The sequence below is a fragment of the Xyrauchen texanus genome, chromosome 30, assembly GCF_025860055.1.
Source record: "Xyrauchen texanus isolate HMW12.3.18 chromosome 30, RBS_HiC_50CHRs, whole genome shotgun sequence".
Lineage (NCBI taxonomy): Eukaryota > Metazoa > Chordata > Actinopteri > Cypriniformes > Catostomidae > Xyrauchen > Xyrauchen texanus.
Genome location: NC_068305.1, coordinates 17,550,245 through 17,571,749, shown reverse-complemented (window position 1 = coordinate 17,571,749; position 21,505 = coordinate 17,550,245). Strand labels below are relative to the sequence as shown.

Genomic DNA, 21,505 nt, shown 5'->3' with positions numbered 1-21,505 from the left:
CCTTTAAGATTGTTCAGTGAGTGTGTAGTTGTGTATTTTCTTGTATGTGTGTGGGCATGAGCATGCGTAGGAACACTCATAAATCAGAGCCGAGTCATACCAGCAGCTTCCATGATGAACAGTAATAGCTCTCGCTAAAGCAAGCTTCAGTATCTTCAGGTTCTTTTGAGAGTGGCATGTTTATTTTCGGAAGCTGCAGCTACAAACAAGGTCACACAGCCAGTAGCATTCTATGGCAGAAAATGAGTGAAAAATCTTCAGTCTGTCAGGTCACCACTCTCACTGTCGATGGCTTGGCAGTGTCTCATTTCCCAAGAGCCACCTTTTCACACTGACAATGTGCTTTTAGTGGTCATTCCAGGGAGAGTCTCCACTGAAGAGCACAAACCCAAAGTGACAGTTCTCTCTACCTGAACATAGTTGGTTCTCTCCTTCATTTAGAGAGGAGGCAGTAAAGGTGAGGCCTGGAGAAAGAAGAGCTATGCATTTTGGGAACATTTTTGAATAAACCAATCCAGTCCGAGAAAACCAATTAATTTAAACAGATTATTTTCAGACATGCAATGCAGTGGTTAAGGAATGAAATATGAAACCCACAAATTTTAATTATTCACTCATGTTGTTCCAAACTCTATGACTTTTTTGATCCTCTTAGTTTTTTCTGTAGAACATAAAAGAGCGTAGGTCACTCTTTGACATGCAATGAAATCGAATGAGAACTGGGGCTGTCCAGAAAAAAGCCCCAATAATGTATCTTAAAATTGGTCCAAATGACTTAAATGCAATATTCTAAAGCAGCTTTTTGTGAGAAACAGACCAAAATTAAGTAATTATTCACAGATAATCTTCCCCTCTGGTGGGCTGTAATCATTGCAACCAGATCAAGAAGTGGATCAGACTAAAAAAAACCTCCAAAAAAACTATTTATTCTTGAATCACGATTTCTCTCATGAACCAGACTAATCACACTGTGAATCTGGTGACAGTTGATCGAAACTTGTGCTGTTAAAATCGGTCTTTGCTTACCGAAATTTTAATCACTGCCCCCCAGTGGCTGATACTGGAAGTGTTGTTGACCAGTTTCCAAGTGAATATCCAGAAGATAGTGCCAAAAGCAAGTTGTATTTGTAAACAATATATACAGTCAACAGGAATGCATTTTTAATAAACTCTTTTCCCAAACCCAAACCCAAACCTAAACCTAACCATTAGTGGAGAAAAATGTAATTTTAAAACATTTTGACATCCCAAGTACTAATTTTCATTATATGGAAAATAGTGGCCTAGGATATTCTCCACCTTTTGCGTTCCATAGATGTAAGAAAGTCGTAAACATTTGCGACAGTATGAGGGTGCATAAAAAATGAAAGCATTTCTTTCAGCTGAACTATTCCTTTAAAACAGCAGGCTTTGTCTGTTAAGAATTTTTCTCACATTCACACAAGGCACTGTGATGAAAGCACTATTTTCAGTATAACTGGCAGAGCTGGAAAACTTGAAGTGCACAGAGCCACAGCTGCTGTTCGGCTACAATAACCAAACTCATTGCTTGTGTCAACACAGTAATCTACTAAGAGTGCCTTTGGCTAAGACCCAATATTTGCCCACAGGAAGTCACTGATATGTCATGGTTAGATTTTAGATCTTTTAATGGATCATCAGTGCACACATGTAGATAACTGACATTAATGCTAAATGATTCTGTGCTGCATTCATACCCATTTTCATCCCCCAGGACAGTTTATTCATATTTTAGGACTTATACTCAAACATCAAAAGAAGGGTAGTAGATTTATAATAGATGACAGACTCCCAAGCCTTAGGAAGGTGACAGATACATTTGAGGATAAAATACTGAGAGTCTAAATGTACATAAAACAGTTATGCAATTTAAGTTATGACAGAAATGGTGTAACTACAGGGATAAATGTCTAAGGCAGAGGAAGCCACATTTACAGCAGCTCTGGTGAACACTCGTCAAAATCAGCAGCATGTGCTAAACAGAGAATTTATGCAAATAGCAAAGAATATGTGCAAATGGAAAGCGTGTTAAAAAAAGACTTCCTATTTCTGTTTGTTTGACAGCAGAATGTGTGAACAGTTGTGAAAACACACTGAAAGATGTTATCTAATGTACATAGCATTGGAAAGCTACATTTGGGAAGGAGCCATTTACACTGCACTGTAGTTCATTTCAATCTGTACTTTTTGAAATAAATTTTCTCTTAAATTATGTTGGATATATTACTTTAAATTAAAGGGATAGATCACCACAAAATGATTACATTTGTCATGGTTCACCCAAACAACTATATTTCATCCATGAAACGCAAAAGCAAATGTTAGCAGAATGTTAGCCTCCCTCACCATCCACTTTATCTTTTTTTCATACAATGAACGTAAATGGTGACTGAGGCTAATATTCTGCCTAACATTCTCCTTTCATGTTCCACAGGAAAAAGAAAGTCATATGGGTTTAGAAGCGCATAAGGGTGTGGATGAACTATCCCTTAAAGATCTTGAAGATTTATACTTCTGTTGGGAAGGAATGAAAGACTCCGGTCCAAAGCAAATAAAAATATAAGTTAATGCCAATCAATAATATACCAGGCATAGATGAGTTCTAATGGGTATTATGGATTACGATGTTATTGGAGATAATTTAAAACTCAATCACAGCAGCTGACTACCACTAGAGTTTGGCACGTGAGCTAGTTCAGGTAAGAGAGTCTCTCAGGCCTTGACTCCACTACGGAAGTGGAGGTCAACAGGTGGGTGGCTCTAGTGGGGATGATAGGCAGACCTAACTGAGGGAGTCTCCCATTTAGTCCAGTCCATTATGAAGACATTCAGTGATTGGCTGGATTGGTGCCAACCATTATCCATTAGTTTTCCATCCCCCTATCGACCTCTTCTGTGGGCTTGTCACCTGAAATACAGAGACCATATATTCAAGCATCCCTATATATTTTTTTATTTCCTTAAATAAATAGTTCACCCAAAAATGATAGTTCTGTCATTATTTACTTACCCTAATGTCATTACCCTAATGGAAAACAAATGTCTTTCATTTTGCTTAAATTTGGAGATTTGGAATGATATGAGTGTAAGGGTAATTTTTAGGTGAATTATTCCTTTAAATATGATATGGCAATATGGACTTTATAACCAACTACACGTTGATTATGCCATCCCAATTGTGTATGACTCTCTTTCTTCTGCAGAACACTAATTACATTTTTTTGAAGATTTGTCCAACTCTGTAGGTCCATGCAATGCAAGTGAATAGTGACCAGAAATTTGAATCTGCAAAAATCACATAAAGACAGCATAAAAGTAATCCATAAGACTCCAGTAAATAAATCCATGTATTCCTAAGCGATATTATAGGTGTGGGTGAGAAACAGATCAATATTTAAGTTATTTTTTTACTGTAAATCTCCATTTTCACTTTCAGTTCCACATTCTTCTTTTCTTTTTTGGAAATTCACATTTATATTGCCAACTACTGTTCGGGCTGGTCAAAGGAGGAGATTTATAGTAAAAAAGGACTTAAATATTGATCTTTTTCTCTTCCATGCCTATCAAATTTCTTCTGAAGACATGGATTTAACCACTGGAGATTTATGGACTAATATTGTTACGGCCATGGGTGTGGAAGCTATTTTTGCCTACAAGATGGCATTGTCTCTTTTCCAGGGTGGAGTCTAAGAATGTGTGCAATAAGTTACCTGATGAGTCCTGGACTGAGCAGGCTTATAAAAAGGCCCGTCTCCCCAGAGTTTTTGCATCCCCTTACCAGCACCTTGATCAGATATTTTTGTTTTTTATAATTAATACAAATGTATACTTTATGTTAAATCTTATCTTTGTTTGGCCTCCCCTTCATGTTACTCTGCCTTGAGTCGGGTGGTTTGAAACACTTTATGCTAACTTTATTTGATTATTGGAGATGGAATTGTATGGTATGCATTGCATGGACCTACAGAGCAGAAATATTCTTTTAAAAATCCTCATTTGTGTTCTGCAGAAGAAAGAAAGTCATACACATCTGGGATGGCATGGGGTGAGTAAATGATAAGAGAATTTTCAATTTTGGGTGAACTATCCCTTTAAAGGACTTGACACATCAAGAGATCTACAAGTCATCTGAAGTACAATAGACTAAGAGATGGAGCTTACTTGCAGGCTGGGCCTGTTTGTCTCTTGGGTCATCTGTAGGACTCAAATCATCAGGAGGCCAACGCAGTTCCCCGCTCTCTACCTCCCCACTCTCAGTGGGCTCCACCATGATGGACGGCAAACGTTTGGAAAGCTTTGGGAACCGTTCCTGGGAATCTGGGAAAATCTGGAACAAGGGGGCCATGAGAGGTCGCATTACATGACATTCGAGTATGCAGTATGGTAAAATGTATGTGTCTGATATTAATGTCCACACAGTTTTCATGAAACAGATTGATAACAAAGCTTCCAAAATAATTGCTCACTGATATATTCAAGAGCAAGCAATCTGTATCCATGACTTTTCAAAATATTATCTAGTTTACAATGAGCTTAAAAGTATAGCTCAGCTCACTGAAAAATTCAAATTCTGACATTACTTATTTACCCTCATTTTGTTCCAAACCTACATGACTTGCTTTCTTCAGTGGAACACAAAAGAAGTTGTTAGGCAGAATGACAATTTAAGTCACCATTAGTGGTGGGAAGTCTGATTCATTTCCGCAAACCGGTTCTTTTGGATGGTTCATTTCAATGAACCGGTTCAAAAAAACTATTCAGTGGTTCTTTTTTACGTCATCACGTAATGACAACACTAGTATGTAATTCTAACATCCGGTGTCATGATATTCAAACAGAAACATTCAAATAAAGCCAAATGTGAATGCATATTGTTGATTATTACCTTGTATTCAATTAAGTTATAATAATAAAGGTGTTTATTGTCATCAGTGTTTAATTCTGTGATTCTGCATGTTGAATACAACTGACAACTATTTACTACGTCTTGGATAAGTTTCCTAAAGTTTTGCACCTAAAGCACCCAATACAGACATTGATGCACAATCACGGATATGTTCTACATGTCTAATGCATATAGAGTACTGGGGCGAAAATTTCATCAAAATGTTGGCGGGGGACAATAAACATAACAATTCTCAAGAGCAATTTTTGAAGGGGACACCAAGTTTTTTGTTGTTGCCCCAGTTGCATTTGTATTATTTTATTTCTTAAACAATTGTTTTAAGAATATATCTTAGAATATATATTAGAATATATATATATATATATATATATATATATATATATATATAGATATATATTCTAATATATATTCAATGGACATATTGATTCAATACACATTTGTACCACAACATATGTGTATATTCAATACACATATTTTAATGATATTTTAGGGAACAACCCTCAGATGAGGGTCTGACCCACCTGAACTCAACTCCACAATTCAGCTTTTACATCTTAAAATATAATCTGCATGCACAATAAACTATAGTACAATTAATTTATATCTCGCGACTGAAAAGTTAAAATGCCGCCTCGAGACCTTCATTTGCAAATATATTTTAATTAATTAAAAAATAACACAGAAACAAACATCTGCAGGTTTATAAATGTTTTATTCAGCTTCTGTCATTAATGTCTCAACACATAGCAAGTCCTCTGTAATCCCCGGCAAACTTCGACAGTCAGTGGGACCGGCTTAAACGGTTCTTATTTCAGTCGGACAGTTCGACATCCTGCATAGCAACTCCAGTTTCAGCTGTGCATCTTGCATCATCAACTTGGAACTAAAGTTTGATTCAGTACGATTTTGTGAACCAGCTTGACCGGTCACTTGCAAAAATCAGCTCAAAAGAACGATTCGTTTAAGAATTGGACATCACTAGTCACCATGAACTTTCCTTGTATGGAGAAAAGATGCAGTTAAAGTGAATGGTGACATTCTGCCTGACATTTTCTTTTTGTGTTTGATGGAGAAAAGAAAGTTATTCCGGTTTCGAACAAAACTGGGGAAAAAATGAGGGTGAGTAAATTAATTGTAATTTTTTACCTCTTTAAAACAGTAAATTCTAGAGCATGTGTAACAGAGGTACACTTTTTATTATAAAAATGTAAAGCGTGTAATTTCTGTGCCACTAGCATAACCAAACGGAATCATAATAATTATGACTATTTTCATATTGGTTTCCTAAACACTCCCACCGTCTTCTATTAGTCGGAAAACAGATCCCCTCCACAGAGCCAGCGTTTACACTTTTTGTGGAAATCAACCAACAAATGACTTGCTTATAGTTGTCTCTCCACATATTAAGCTGGGATATGAGAAGTGACTTTAACCTAAAAAATATTACACATTTTAAATGTATAAAACCCTTGTGTATTGGGTGAAGTCAGGTTCAATCTGTTTCAGAATGGGAAACTTTCATCTCCATTATATGCCATTAGAGAGAGGGATGAAGTATGTTTTCTAAGCAATCACTTACAAATATCACTTACGATCACTTAGAAAATATACTGTATGTTTACGAAAGCACTCCCAGCATGTTCACCCAGTGGTTTCCTTGAAAACTACATGATGGGTGTCTGATAATGAGGTGTTTGGCATTCACTTCATGTCTTGCGTGAGTTTTATTGCCATGGCACAGCCTTGTTTAGAGTTCATGAAAGCAGAAAATTACTCATGTTGTGTATGATTATTGCTCCAGAATTGCAGTGAGGTGGGGACAAGAGCATCTTGAGTGTGTCCATGTGTTTAAATATGTGTGTGAAAGTGCCGTTTTCAAGGGAAGCTGAGCTTCCTCAAGAACATTATGAACATAAGAACTAAAGTTATAATGTTAACTGTTTGATTACTTTACCTTCTAGTGTGCCTAACTCAGATGCAAATAATTTATTAATATGTCTTTTGTTTTGCTTTATTTCAAGCGAGGTAGACCGAAGTTTAAATCTCTGCATGAATGTGAGAAGAGACTGACAGCAATAAAGGCTTCTTTCCTTAGTAAACTGATTAATCCAAACGCATTCCATAAAAAATGTGTCTGAAAAACACAAAAGGGAGCCTTTCAAGCAAATTCGCTTTCAGTGTCACTTTAGTGCATCATCTAGCCTGCTTGTGGTTAGCACAATAGGTGAAGAGATACTTTCAAATTTAGCCAAAGTATCAAATCAAACTTTTGCAAATTATTCAATGTCAGGATCATAAGGAGTGTGTCATGATCCTGCCATTTGGTTTTAATCATTATGTGGGAGGATTGTGACAGTTTCCTCCACCTCTCTCTCAGGTTGTCCATGTGCTTTTGTTTTCCTACAGGTGCTTCTCAGCAGTGCAGTTAGCATTGTCATGTTAGCCATGATTCACACTGCTTGTGATTATTGGCAGCACCTGTGTTCAATCTTCCCTTCCTCTTTATATTATCCCAATGCCTCGCTCGGTTGCCCGATCCCTTGGCCTGCTTTCAGCACGGTCGTCCCATCAATGTCTTTGCTGAGGATTTGGCCAAAGAGACCTCCAGACTGGAAATTGATGAGACCATCCTCAAGATAATTTTTTTGGCAGGCCAGAGGAAGCATGCAGCTGACCGCCTGGAGGCGGCGGAGCCCTTGGAAAACCTCTGGGAGGCAGAGGTAATTATCTCTGCAGAGTTTCTTACCACCTGGAAGAGGAGGAGAAGGGCCCATACTCTGCAGGCGCTGCCAGCGTACACAGCCACGGAAGTCGTTTTCCTGGTTTATTCTGGGGCCGTCTGTCCTCACTCAGTCAAGTCAAGCAACCCAGTAAAGTCAAGCAAATCCATCACACCTAATCAAACTGATAAGCAAAGTATAGCAGCCAAACCAAGTCATGCAGTCCCATCGGTTTTAGCCTGCTCACCCAGTCAAGCCCGCTGGCCCAGTCAAGTTGCCATGCCTAGTCTAGGTTTTCCAACATGGGCAATCCTGCCAGTTCCATTTTGGACCATCCCACCGGCCCCACCTCGTGGTCCATCTCGCCGGTGTCGTCCAGGTTCGGCCTGCCAGTCCCACCCTAGTCTGTCCTGTCGGCGCCACTCTGGTCTATCCCGCCGGTACTACCATGTTCTGTTCTGCCCTGGACCTTACCTTTTAGTTTTTTGTTTGTTTGGACTTTTGTTTCATTTCTTTGTCTGTTCTGTGTATTGTTGTGCCATCCACCTGTTTCCCCCACCCTCCCTTCCCATTGTCTGGTCTTTTATTTTTTTCGTGGGATGCCTGGGAGTCATCCCTTGGGGGTAACTGTCATTATCCGGCCATTTTGGTCTGGTTTTATTCGTTATGCAATCAATGTTGTCATGGCAGCGCTGATTTGCTCTGCTTGTGATTATTGGCAGCAGTGTTCAATCTTCCCTTCTTTTTTATATTATCTCCTTTGTCTTGTTTTCCCCATTAGAACGTTGTATTTTGTTCCAGTCTCCGGTACGGTCATGTTGTTCTCATCAAATCCAGTTCTCCTGTCAGTCTGTTCTTTGTTCCTTTTGTCTTGTTGTTTTGTTTCTCCCTTGTGAGTTTTGTTTTCTGTTTAGTTCAGTTTTCTTAGTCGGTTTGTTTTCTGTTCTATTTTTGCTTTGCTTTGGATTTGTTTCTCCCTCGTGAGTTTTGTTTGTATTTTGTTGGTTTTGTTTCGTTTCAGTAAAGCACTTTTCATTGTCATCATGCATCTTGGGTCCTAACTCAAATATATTGTGACATAGTGGTGGAGGAGTTCCTCTACACTTACTGAAGGTGAATAGATGTTAGATGGCACTCTCCATTTCTTTAAAAAAAATGTTAGTTGTTCATAGTCTGTAAATGGCACTGTGATTTTTTTCTGTTCGGTTACTCCATAGACAAGTGTTAGATTGGTGAAAGATTATAATGCATTGTTAATTACAAGTATCAAGAAGATTGTTTTAAGATGTCAGGGAGAGACCATCTGTGTACAGGAGCTTAATTACCAGGAAAAAAAATGCTAATTCTTTTATTGATTTGAATATCAGAATCCATGGAAAATGTCCTCATGACCCATCACTGTTGAATTGTCTCAGAACATCTGTACCAATGGCAGAAAAGGGGCTGTATTTCACATATTGGTTAATACAGCATAGAAAGAGCCCACTGCTAGCTAACATGATTGAGTGAATGATATATTCACACAGGATTAATTCAGCTTCCATAGAATGGCACTGCTCATCCTGTGGTACAGAAAGGGTAATGATGATCGTTTCCTGAAAAGATTGTGACCTTTTGATTCTCTCTCAAGTGTCTGTGAGGAATCTAAATTCATCCAGGCTTCATGAACGAGCAGGCATCTGCTTGGCTTTTTGTAGTGATGTGAACGAAATGAAAGGGATGCCAATCAAAATGGAATGATGGAGGAAAAGTCAGAAATAGATCCTGTCCACAGAGACAAATAGCAGTCATTTACCAGTTAACCAGAGAGAATATCTTTTGTATGCTGTATTTGTGTGCATATCTGCTGGGGGTTTTACACTTCATGCGTTTTTTACAGATTTGATGGCTAAGTGGAAATGTCCTCCAAGAGTCATCCGAGATGCATAGCAATACGATAACTTCTCAGGAGGCAGTCAAGACACAACTTGATGTAAGTCTATCTGGATGTTCGGGCCATTTTACTTCTCCTAAACTGAACTTTGAAGGCCAATTGGCCAAATGTTTTGTAGATTTCGGTCTTTCCCCATTCAAGTAGACAGGTGCTACACTGACATGCCGCTTGTTTAAAAAGCTTTTTCATTTTAATAGATTTTATTTCAAATGTTTAGTGATGTATCATTTGAGTTTATGCAAGGGGGAATGAAACGTAATTTTCAGCAATGTTAAATGTTATGCCAAAGTGGCAAATCTGTGCCCCCTTCGAAATTTAAAATCCCCGGGTAAATTATCCTGGCTCCAACTGTAGTTAGTAAGATAACACTGAAAATGCAGCAATAAAAAAGTGTACTTTAAGTACCCGTATGATGCACTATTTCAACCATCAAAATGTATTGTGGAATGTTGGGATACTTCATGCGCTCAGAGCATGCAGCTTGCCGTGCATAAGCGGAAGTGCTGCTGGTCTGAAAAAACAGTTGTAAATAACGAAGAATGTAGCAGCTGGCGAAACGTCAGTGGATACAGCGCCTTACAAATGTGAGTTTGAATGCTTTACCATCACCCCAAGCTGTGTGAATATGTACGTTGTTTTAGATATAATTTTTGAGGTTGGCTAATGTGCCAAAGCTAGCAGCAACACATAATGTGCACTTGAAACGTCATTTCCGTCAGCTGTTAAACCATGAATGCTTCCGCGTAGTGAAAACAATGTTCAGTGTTCCGATACTACACTTTAGTGAAAATTCATACACTACATGGCTGAGCATTGTGTATAGTGTGTCATTTGGGACACAGCTCATGTCTTCTGAAGTGATATGCTTTGGGTGAGAAACAAAACAAAGTCATAGAGTTTGCAGTTTCCATGGCCAGTTGGGCTATTTTGAGAAAACAGATGCGATTTAAAATGATTTGCAGGTTGAGTTTTTGTGATACTTTCAAAATATACCATGGTGGCCAAAAGGTTGACGTAAAACACTAGAAACTGGCAACCACATGCAGCATAATAGCATCACCTCCTTGAAAGTTCCGACTGGGCTAAATGTCAATATTAATTTTGTCAAGAGGACTTAAATATGATCTGTTTCTCACCAAAAGCAAGTATATCACTTCAGAAGATATTTATTAAACAATTTGTGATAGAATACTTTGATGCTTCCTTTATGTGCTTTTTGGAGCTTGACAATTTGTACCCCACTGACTTGCCTTGCATGGACAAAAACACCTGAAACGTTCTTTAAAATATCTTCGTTGTGTTCTGCAGAAGAAACAAAGTCATATTCAGTAGTTCATATGTTCATGTAATCTTGTGTTGAAGCAGTAAACGTATTTGGCTTGCTGTCCGTGTGCTGAATAGAATAGGTGGAGATGCAGAGGTGGGATGTCAGGAGAGTCAGCAGAGACACATTTTTTGGCTAAGTGTAAATAGTCTCTGTGACTTTAAATATAACCATGTTGATGTATTGAAACAGCCCTGTTCCTACGGCTCGAATAACCACATTCATTTGAATCTCTGAGAGAGCGTCTATGTAGCCAGTCCATCCTGAAAAATGTAAACCCACCTGAAAAGAGATGTTCTGTTCCTCAGATGCACCGCTCACACTGTAGTCTCCAATTGCAGAGTCACAGGTGTTTATCACCTCCGTCATACTGGCCAGTGATCCACTTAAACCTACAACAAGTCAGAAAGAAGAACATTTACACTCAAATAGGCACAGTGTCGCTGAGCCCACTCATTTGCCTATGAATGTGGGAGAGACTGATTCAGATGAGCCACCTGCAATATCCACAGCTGGGTCATTTTCTCATCTATGAAAAGATCCTGACAAAAGCATCCAGCCACTCCGAGCACACCAACCATAATTAAATGCAGAGCAAGTGTGTACATAGTTTGTCATTCAAATGAGCTCTTCGACCATTTTCGAAGGATATTACTTTCACACTCATCAGCTAAAATCAAGAGCAAGGATTCATGCAGCAGGTTGCAATAATATCAAGGCTGTTCTCTGATTCATGTTTAATGTGAAACTCATCGAGGAGATGAAAATTGAATTGTGCTGAGCATCCAGTTGTGAGAAATATCTCAAATGATGACATTTTGACCCATGTTAAAAAAACACACACATTAAAACTGTGTCTTAGAACCAATAAATATTTGGTCTTCAGGGTGAACATTTCAAAACTTTCCAATCAGGATTGAAAAGGATGGTTTATTTTAGTGAGTCAGACTTTACTCTAATTTATGGTTGTCACGGGTATACAAATTTGCTGTATTCTGTCATTGCTGTAAGGATGTTTCACACATCCTAAATCTGTGGCACATCAACCACAGGTACGTGTTGTACGCGGTTAATAGTGGCATATACATTATTATCCTATGAAGCCATTTCTACATGACCTAACCCTTAGAACCCTTAGATTTGTGGATGTAACCTAATGTATTCAGGTTAAATCGGTGATGATAAATAATATTTATTATCATATTTAATAAAACCAGTTCATTTAGCTGTTACCATATGAAGCACAATTTAAGGTGTTTTTGTTGCATCACAGAGCTGTGGCTGGAGTAAATAAACTAATTTCTTGGTTGCTACATTATACATTTCCTTTAATAATGAAGAAACAATTAAAAAGTAGAGGTGGGGCATTGATAATTATTACACATTTGATTGGTATGAAATCTAATTTATATGAGGAGAGGGATCATATTTAAATTGTAATTAATTACCAGCCGAATGGTAATTAATTTACTGAATGCAGTGGTGACCCATGCATTTTAAGTCTGGGCCGTCAGTGTGATTCACGGCATTAAGAAAACACTGTTTCACAGTTAATAAGACACTGTATGGACATCATACATTACGTTGCAGCCAAATAATATCACTGTAGAGCAGAGGAGGGCGGGGCTGGGCAACGCACACCCGGTCCCCAATCAGCCTGATGGGGGCGCCCGATGGATAAAGGTGGCCGGTGACGACAGTTCAAGTGAGAGAGAGAATTACAGGCAGCTGCTCTGTGTGTTTATGTTTGTGTGTTTTTAGTTCAGTTTATTTTTAAACTATTATTTATATTGCCAAGCCGGTTCTCTGATGCGCCGTCGCATTGTCCACGATTACTCCACCCTCCCAAGCAGACGGCAGCCACTCCTCCCCGGGCGGACCGGAGTCAGACCGACCCCCAGCGGACAGAATGCCCCTCCGCGTTCTCGGCGACCCGTGATAAACACACAGAGCAGCTGCCTGTAATTCTCTTTCACTCTTGAACTGTCTTCACTGGCCACCTTTATCCCTCGCGTGCCACCATCAGGCTGATTGGGGACCGAGCGTGCATTGTTCCAGCCCGGTCCCGCCCTTCTCCGCTCTGTAATCACCATTTGACATTTAAAAATGACATCTATGCACAAAAGCCAAAAGTTGAAAAGATGCTGAATGCTCATACTGCAGCACGACTGTTTTATGAAAAACATAATAAAATAAGAGTTGTCTTCCGAACTGGAATTCAAAAATGATAATTCCTCATATGAATCTACCAAGGATTTCTATAATACCTGGAAAAAGCTATCTAATAATATTTGTGATATAACTGTAGCTTGCAATACACTTTGTTTCCTCAGGTTACACAATCACTTTTCATTTCAAAACTTGAAACGACACTGAATGCTCAAGCAGCCTTGATGGTGTTATAACAATGCAAAAAGCACTTACCAATTTACTAGAAGTGAAAATCAGCCATCCATTCCTGTTTAATAATTTATGCAATCACACTATCATGCAGACCATCTCAGGTTTTTAAATCCATAAGGATCTCTTTCTTTTTGACGATAAAGGCAGTGATGACAGCCAACTTGATCTTGCGCTCTTCACTTTTTAAATTGCGTACGGTACATCACTCAATGTGTGATTGCGTCACTGATGCCAGCGAGAAGGCATCGACTGTGACATATAAAAGGCTACACCTACCAAGAACAAATAAATCAATCTGATATGCTGATGATTAGGCCTGTTAATTTGCACTGTTGAGGATTCAGTGGAAATTCTGAAAGTCTTACGGGGTGGAGCTCATATTCACGTGATGCTTCGGCCAAGGAGGCACGCGATACAAAAAAGTTTTCACGCTTCGCTTGTAAGCATCAAGGTATACATTCTGATTGAATAATATTTCCCCCCCCCCCCATATTCATTTATAGATGAATTAGGAGTGGAAAGTGATTAAAAATAAATGAGGTTGATAAGATTGATAATGCAAGTATGAAAACTTAATATTTTATTTGGCATGAGAAGGCTTTTCTGGCCCTGAGAATTCTGAACAGAAAGTGCTGTTGAATTTGCATCATATATTTTTTTTTTCTAAAACAAATAATATATTTTTATGGTGCTTTATAAAAGCTTATATTTCAAAAGATTGTGTTGATAAATAGATCAACAGAGTGTTCAGCATGTGCCTTATGGCAAAAATAGGCTCAGCGGCAAAACTTCTGCTCTCGAAATGAATATTAATATGGGTCCCGAAAGGAATGTGCACCGCTCACGCTCTACAGATGTGTGAAACAAACCTAAAAATATCAAGTTTCCTTCTATTTTTTTTTTTTCAATACTTAAACACTGATGCACATGCAAATTAGTAACTATTTACTGCAAAGATTTTGCCATGAGGCTTGCATAATCAATGTCAACTGTCGCATGATTCGTGTGAAATGCGATGTGGAGCAGCTGGTGGTTCTGGTGGCTCCTCAGCTCTCCTCATGGCCCATATGCACTCCATCCTGTGTGAATGACGAAGGCTGGGTGACTAAGATGGCCCTATCACATGAAAACGTGCACAAGCGCCATCACCACATGGAGTTTGTTTGATAAAAACACTGGTACAGAGATGCACAAAAATATTGTAACAGCTTGCGTTTAGTCTCATTATGTTTAAAGTTCTTATTCTGCTACATGAACTTACAGTAATTTTATGAATCAAAAAATCAAGAAATTAAAGGAACAGTGCACCCAAAAATAAATATTCTAACTATTCTAACTCTACTACTTTCTATGGTCTACTTTTACGAACCTTTTATGAAATTGCAGTGCTTTATGTCCTTTTTTAAGCTTGACAGCCCATAGTCACCATCCACTTTTAATGCATGTAAGAGAGCAGCTTGAACATAGCTATAGACCATTTCAAGGATGTAATCAATAACAAGGGAATCAGAACGGCACTAGCCTTGTAGTGAAGTGATAATCTGACGTGATGTGAGCTGCAAGGTGATCGTTTGTGTTACGCGACACTTGTTATTGGGTCCTTGAATAACGAATAACGTGTGTGGGAAAGAAGCCGGTGAAGTTTCTGGTGCCTCCCTAGGGTAAGATGGTGCCCCCTTAGGGTGTTAGTGGCCTACGCAGTCTGTGTGACAAATTGTTGTTAATACTACACATATCCAGCCATCTATCTTCACTGCAGCAGTTGTTGCTCTTTTGGCAATCTAGACACTTTCATTTCCATTAGTACATGACAAGGCATCCGGAGATCATCCAGCCACCGAACAACATGGTTCACATTTGAATAATGGCATTTTATGACAATCGTATTAACGTTTTTAACGTAAAACGTGTTAAAGTCACTATGAATGAAGCGCCTCCCGCTGTTGTTTTGAATGAGTTTGTTCTCTTCAACGGATAAATACGTCACTACCTTAAACCGACAAATAGTCCTTGAAATGGTCTATGTTCCACAGAAGAAAGAAAGTTATAATGCTTTGGGATGACAAACAGGTTGAAAATGATGACAGAATTGCAAACATACAAAACGCCCATTCACTATATTATACAAGGCTCTCTCATAGACAAAAGCAGTTTATAACCAGCTTTTTAATCTGATGACAGACAGACATACTATCAACTGATCATTTACATGGATAAAACCAGTATCCAGGTTTAGCTGATCTGAGATAAGGCTGTGAAGAGACCACAATGATGTTTCTTATGTAATAATTATCTGCCAATCTTTAAAGCCACACAGGTGACAGATGAAACGAGAGAGATCTTAACATCAGAACAGTCACCTTTTTCCTCAAAAAACACTGTGGTCTCTTAGAGAATATTATACTGTCATTACCATTGTAACTTACCCTTGATTCTATTTGGGGACTGGGTGGCTCAATTGAATCAAAGGACAGGGGATTCAGAAAAACTGGTGGGTGAGCAGATGAAAGCAAGTAGCAATACACAGTAATTTAAAAGAAAAATAATTAAAGGGCACTTAAAATGAAATGGAAAGCAAATAAACTGTTTGACCACTATACATGCCTGATAAAACAGACCCATTGATCTTTGGCACTGCTATCAAAGATCAGACCTGTTCAAAGTCTGACCATGAAAAATCACTCAATAAATAAACTTTTTAGAAAAAACACCATTCACATTAATTAGTACCACACAGATGCAGGATGGCAGACAGATAAGGAACCTAAGCCTGTTTATGTTCTCTTCCTTTAATGTTGATTGAAAACAGACTGATTATTCATGTTTGCTATTATGTTGATGGTGACTAGTACAAACGCAGCTTACTCTATGGGCACCCAGAACCTTATTAGAATACAGGCTTTTTCATCAGTGATAGTGAGCGGCAAAGACAAAAGGGCTTGAGTGAGGGATCAAAGGGTTGTGCATGTGCTTGGTGCCATTTATAGTAAGACAAAGCGCTGTGGAAGACTGGCTTTGTAGGTGGCCACACAAAGACTTCTTATGCTCGTCAAAATGTCTTAAGAGGGGCAACCCCGAAAAGACAGCACAGGTGTTATTGTGAGCCATATGGCATTATATTGTACTTTTGAGCATGAGTGGATCTGAAAAGAGTCCCATTCTGTCCGAATGCTCAATAAACCTCTTGCTAATGGTAGAGTAAATGGATGTGAATGTATAAACATTCTTTTCTACACCTCAGTCAATTAAAGTGTTACAGTGCATGGCTCACTGGATGAAAAATCGAGCTGGTATCTGAATAATTTAATATGACTGGGTCCAAAGCCAGAGTTCATCCCTTTCCTGGTGGCATGGAAAATCTTACTCAAATTTAGGCAAATGATATAGGTACTGAATTGACTGGAGCTACAGCTTAAATCAATAGTAAAACATCACTGAGAATACCTTAATGTTAACATCACAAACGACTCGCAAAACATGGAAAAAGTCCATTCAATATGTCAAAAAACATCTGTCAAATAAGATACTGCTGAGAAAAACACAACAGCAAATGCCAGAGCTTGATGACAAAACAAGTCATATCAAGGAACAAAAACACACCATTACATGCAAGTTGGAAAACAATCGATGAATGAATTAATAAATGTGCTAAAAGCAATTACGTGAAAATGAACAATAGGAATCATGCAATTGCATCTACTGCATGCATAAATCAGTGGTGTCATGAGGGTGGGTGTCTTCCTGATGTATTGTCCCAAGCACTTGACCTTTTTTGAAGATTTACACATGTTTCTCTTTACAAATAAAATATGATTTATGACTTTGCAAAACCAATGGGTGCTGGCCATTGTAGATTTCTGCTTGCACGTTCATTCAGTTCACTTCAAAAATGACCATTTGGCCGAGGCGTTGCCTTGGCTGGGTTTTAAAGCCCTCGCATTTATAGCCAGCTGTTGAACACTACTTGTTCCGGACAATAGACTGTTCTCACTCGGCAGATTTCTTCAAAATGTCATTTTTTCAAAGAGCTGATTAAGTAATGACCCCGTTTACACCTTGTATTAAGATGCGTCTTGGCAGTGGCAGAACTAGGGGGTTCTAGGTGACCCAATTGGCCACCCCACTTACAATTGCCATTTTTGAGCACAAGACTTAACAGGTACTGCCTGAAAATGTCTGTGCCACTACAGACTGATCGCTGGCCCCTGCTCGGCCACATCTGTGAAATCTCCTCGCTCTGCCCCTGGGTCTTGGGTGATCCGATCTCATGTGGTCAGGCGAGACACATCGCTGTTTATACCTGGTCGCTTAAATGCGTCTCCAGTGACCACTTGAGTTTGGATTTTGAGGGGAGTGTCTCTGATTTAATGAAGACACACATCAATCACTATGTCTGTGTGTTTACTGCATGATGTTAATGTGCAATGAAGTCAGAAAAGACAAAGAAAGGGTGAAAAAAAAGGTGCGCTGTTTCTCCCAGATGCAATTTAAATTTAGGGTGTGTTCACACACCCAAAAAAGAAAATGACACATTTTGTCCTGGTTTTCTTAGCATTCACACTGGCATTTTTTAACACCAAACCAAAAGGTACAAAACAAAAGGCATAAAGATAAGGTCACAACCTGATTAGACAGCTTTTATATTGACATATATTTTGCAATGGAAATTGCTGAACATCCAAATCAATGCTGGCTGCTGGGTTAAATGCGCTTGTTAGATTTATGTATATATATATATGAGGGTATTTTTACCAGCTGAGAACAAACGAAGAGCTAATAAAATGAGTAAAGAGTGCCAGGAATTCCTCCGTTGCACACACAAATGAAAATATGCTGCAAGGATGGCTGGTGGCAGTTCCAACGCCTGTACCGATATGTAACGCTTGAGGTCAGTAAAGGAAAATTACTTCTAATTAGTTCATATATCAGTCGAACCGCACCAGAGTTCGTTTGAAACTGGACCGAGACCCACTATTCTGGGGGTCCGCTTGTTTGTTGCGCACCAAGGTTTGGATGGCAGCCTTCAAACTTGTTCACTATCAGAGCAATCGCACCAGAGTTCATTTTAATCTAACCAAACCTACCAAGTGTGAACACACCATTAATCTAAGCACAAACACAACATTTCAAGCAGAATTATCCGTTATTTTAGTGTATTTCTTGTATTAAATGAGCTTCAGATGTGTGTGCCTGTCATCTGTGTCCCTGCATCTTAGATATTAGACACAATGAGCATTTATTAACAGAACCTGCAAAGTTTAAAATTCTTGTTGTACCACAGTGGCTGATTGGCAGGTGAGGGGTGGTGCTTCACTGCTGTCCAGGATACATTCAGGATGGATTAGCGTTTACCTCAAATGCGATGTTGTCACATGCATTTTTGACTACCTTCGTGAATGTTTTTTGTGATCTGATCACAAAACGTTTTAGACCCTGTTTAGACCTGTATTTAGCGCTGACCACTGGTGATTGGACCACCCAAAACGCATCTTAATACCAGGAGTACATGGGGTAAATAAGCTTAACCAGCTAGGTACTATTCACTGTTCAGTGATATTAAGAACTTTGACTGTCTTCTATGCTTAATAATTGTTTACAGTTTACAATGTATAGTGCACTATTTCGGGTGTCGGCAATTTTGTAGTAGTGTCTGAATTCTGAGTGAACAACTCGTTCCCTACATTCTTTCACTCATGCTTACCCACAATGCAAGAGATGCCAGTTTACAGCTTCTTTCATTCCTGCAATGTTTAATTTCATGCTGACTGTATTGTTTTACTTTTTGACAAATCATTATTTGACTAAAATAACATAATACAATATAGTGAGCCAATATAATTCAAATACATTTTAAAATGTATCATTTATTATTTTGCCATTAATCTGAGGATTTCAGGTGATATTACTTTAACTCAGGAGACTGCACACAGTGCAAATGCATAATTTTGTGGATTATTCAAATGTTGATAGGTTATGATAACTTAAGTGCTGTTTTATGGTCGCATGAGGGTGCTATGTGCCCAGGGTTGTCTGATTTCTGCACCCAGAAACACAGTTTAAAGATCCTTAAACATAATAAATAAATAAATAATGCATGCATTTTGTATTTTTTATTAAACATATGTAGTGTTTATTAAGTCGTTATGAACATATACATTAAAAATGACAAACAGAATTAAGATTTATTGTATTATTATTAATATTGTATTATGTAAAAAGTATTATTTTTATTATTATTATTGTTTTGCAAAGTAAAGTATATGTAATATAAAAGTACATGTGATGAAGTCATTTCTGCATCTCTCTGGCACTCAGTGTAGCCTATTCACATAATCATTTGTTCACTTCTTGCTGATATGTGCACTCACTGCCATTCAAAAGGAAATAATGAATGAGTGAATGAGTGAACAAATTCAGACATAGTTATATTTAATTTTGATTAGTTGGCAAGCTTGCTAGTTAACCGCTTTTCCCAAATTCATGCCTTATCTCTTCCAAACTTAGCAACACCCCTGGTACAAGCATTAATTATAAATAAATAGTACATTAATTGATTTAAATTGAGTTCCACTGGGCTTGAGAGTTCATGTCATAATGATAGTGATGGTCTTGTTATGAACAAGAGTAATACAACAGTAATAATAATAGTAATAATATAAGAGATTGATAAAGTACTCTAAAGAATATTTTTCAAATATGGCTCAATATTGTTTACAGAATATGAGGGTGATTCCCACAAAACCTGTGAAGAAAATGCCCTGGCACTCCGAAATCAAAGGAAATAAAATATGTATCTATTTATCTGTCTGTCTGAATGTTTGTATGTATGTGTGTATGTATGTATGTAAATCTATAGCATATAGAAATAACAGTTGTGACACTTATGCACATTTTACATCAAATTTCTCATTACCGCAACACAAATAATTTGCCATTATGATGTTCTCATTACTGCAATGTGACAAAAATTATATTATTAACATTGTAAAGATTTTAAACATTATAGTAGTGCACCCTTGGTAGCCTACTGCATTTACTTTTAGCTGATATTGATGTAAAATAATCTATGTGCAACAGCATTATGTAGGCTACTGTAATTAAGTTAGAAAATTCCTCCGTTATGGTCATTTGAATCATCATCGAAACAGGGGGAATAACGGATGCGTTATGGTAATGAGAATTTGGGGGTAAAGTGTGCTTAAGTGTCCAAATAAATCAATAATACAAATGTTTAATGGTCCTTAATGCATGCTTCGTTTTCTTTAGGCAAAAATGTAATTTTAGCATTATTGTTTTGATGTTGGACTAAATATGACAAGGACATTTCCTTGACAGGTTTAATTTCAGTAGCATCATCAGAGATTAAGCACTATAAAGTTTTCATCGTTTTCCCCCCTTCTGTTTCGCCCTTTAAAACGTGATTTAACGTACATAACGTAACTTGTTTAGTCAAAATTTTATAGTCAAATTTAATTTTTTTACTGAAGTAGTACAAGTGCCAATATCAAAACAATATTTCTGGTTGTTTGATATTTGATGAATTGTAATGAACGATCAGTGGAGTGTTCATTCTGCAATATTTCTGCTCCGTTTTGCATTAATGGATTGTAATAAACGATCCATTGATTGTTGCGCGTTCAGTATCGGTTCCCGAATTCAAGAACAAGCACCACATTGTGCACCGCATTTGATATATATATACAAAGTGGTCATACCTGTAGCCTTTAGAAGTGTTCTCTCTCTTCTTGAAAAGGCAGTGACTGTTGCTCTGTCCAGTTGGATGTGGTGCAGTAGAAGTAAGATTGTCCCAGACTGAAGCGCTGCTACTGTTACCTCAGATTGCACGACTGAGACAGCGAATGTATTTTTATGCGCAATCACCCGAATCACAAGAGCACGACTGTCTGTCTGAGTGCGCGCGCCAGTGTGTGTGTGTGTGTGTGTGTGTGTGTGTGTGTGTGTGTGTGTGTGTGTGTGTGTGTGTGTGTGTGTATTTATCACTTTGTGGTGACCAAATGTCCCCATAAGGATAGTAAAACCCGAAATTTTTGACCTTGTGGGGACATTTTGTCGGTCCCCATGAGGAAAACAGCTTATAAATCATACTAAATTATGTTTTTTGAAAATGTAAAAAGGCAGAAAGTTTTCTGTGAGGTTTAGGTTTAGGGGTAGGGTTAGGTTTAGGGGATAGAATATAA

The 21,505-nt window shown here is 38.2% G+C and overlaps 1 protein-coding gene across 1 annotated transcript; it reads right to left on the bottom strand.

Annotated features, from left to right (window-relative positions):
• Window positions 1-1,663: 1,663 nt before the first annotated feature.
• Window positions 1,664-21,186, bottom strand: LOC127624375 (protein LBH-like). The gene is made up of 4 exons (XM_052099170.1): window positions 21,023-21,186; window positions 11,187-11,296; window positions 4,183-4,348; window positions 1,664-2,929 (listed from the first exon to the last, which is right to left on the bottom strand). Exons 2-4 carry the CDS (start codon window positions 11,271-11,273, stop codon window positions 2,886-2,888), a joined length of 297 nt encoding a protein of 98 aa, XP_051955130.1. The 5' UTR covers window positions 11,274-11,296; window positions 21,023-21,186; the 3' UTR covers window positions 1,664-2,885.
• Window positions 21,187-21,505: the final 319 nt, after the last annotated feature.

Coding starts and splice junctions, on each gene's coding strand:
- LOC127624375 (XM_052099170.1), bottom strand. CDS start 11,273: ATGACGGAGGTGATAAACACCTGTGACTCTGCAATTGGAGACTACAGT. Junction 4,349..11,186: donor AACAGAACATCTCTTTTCAG/GTGGGTTTACAT, acceptor CCCTTGTTCCAG/ATTTTCCCAGATTCCCAGGA. Junction 2,930..4,182: donor CAAACAGGCCCAGCCTGCAA/GTAAGCTCCATC, acceptor TCTGTATTTCAG/GTGACAAGCCCACAGAAGAG.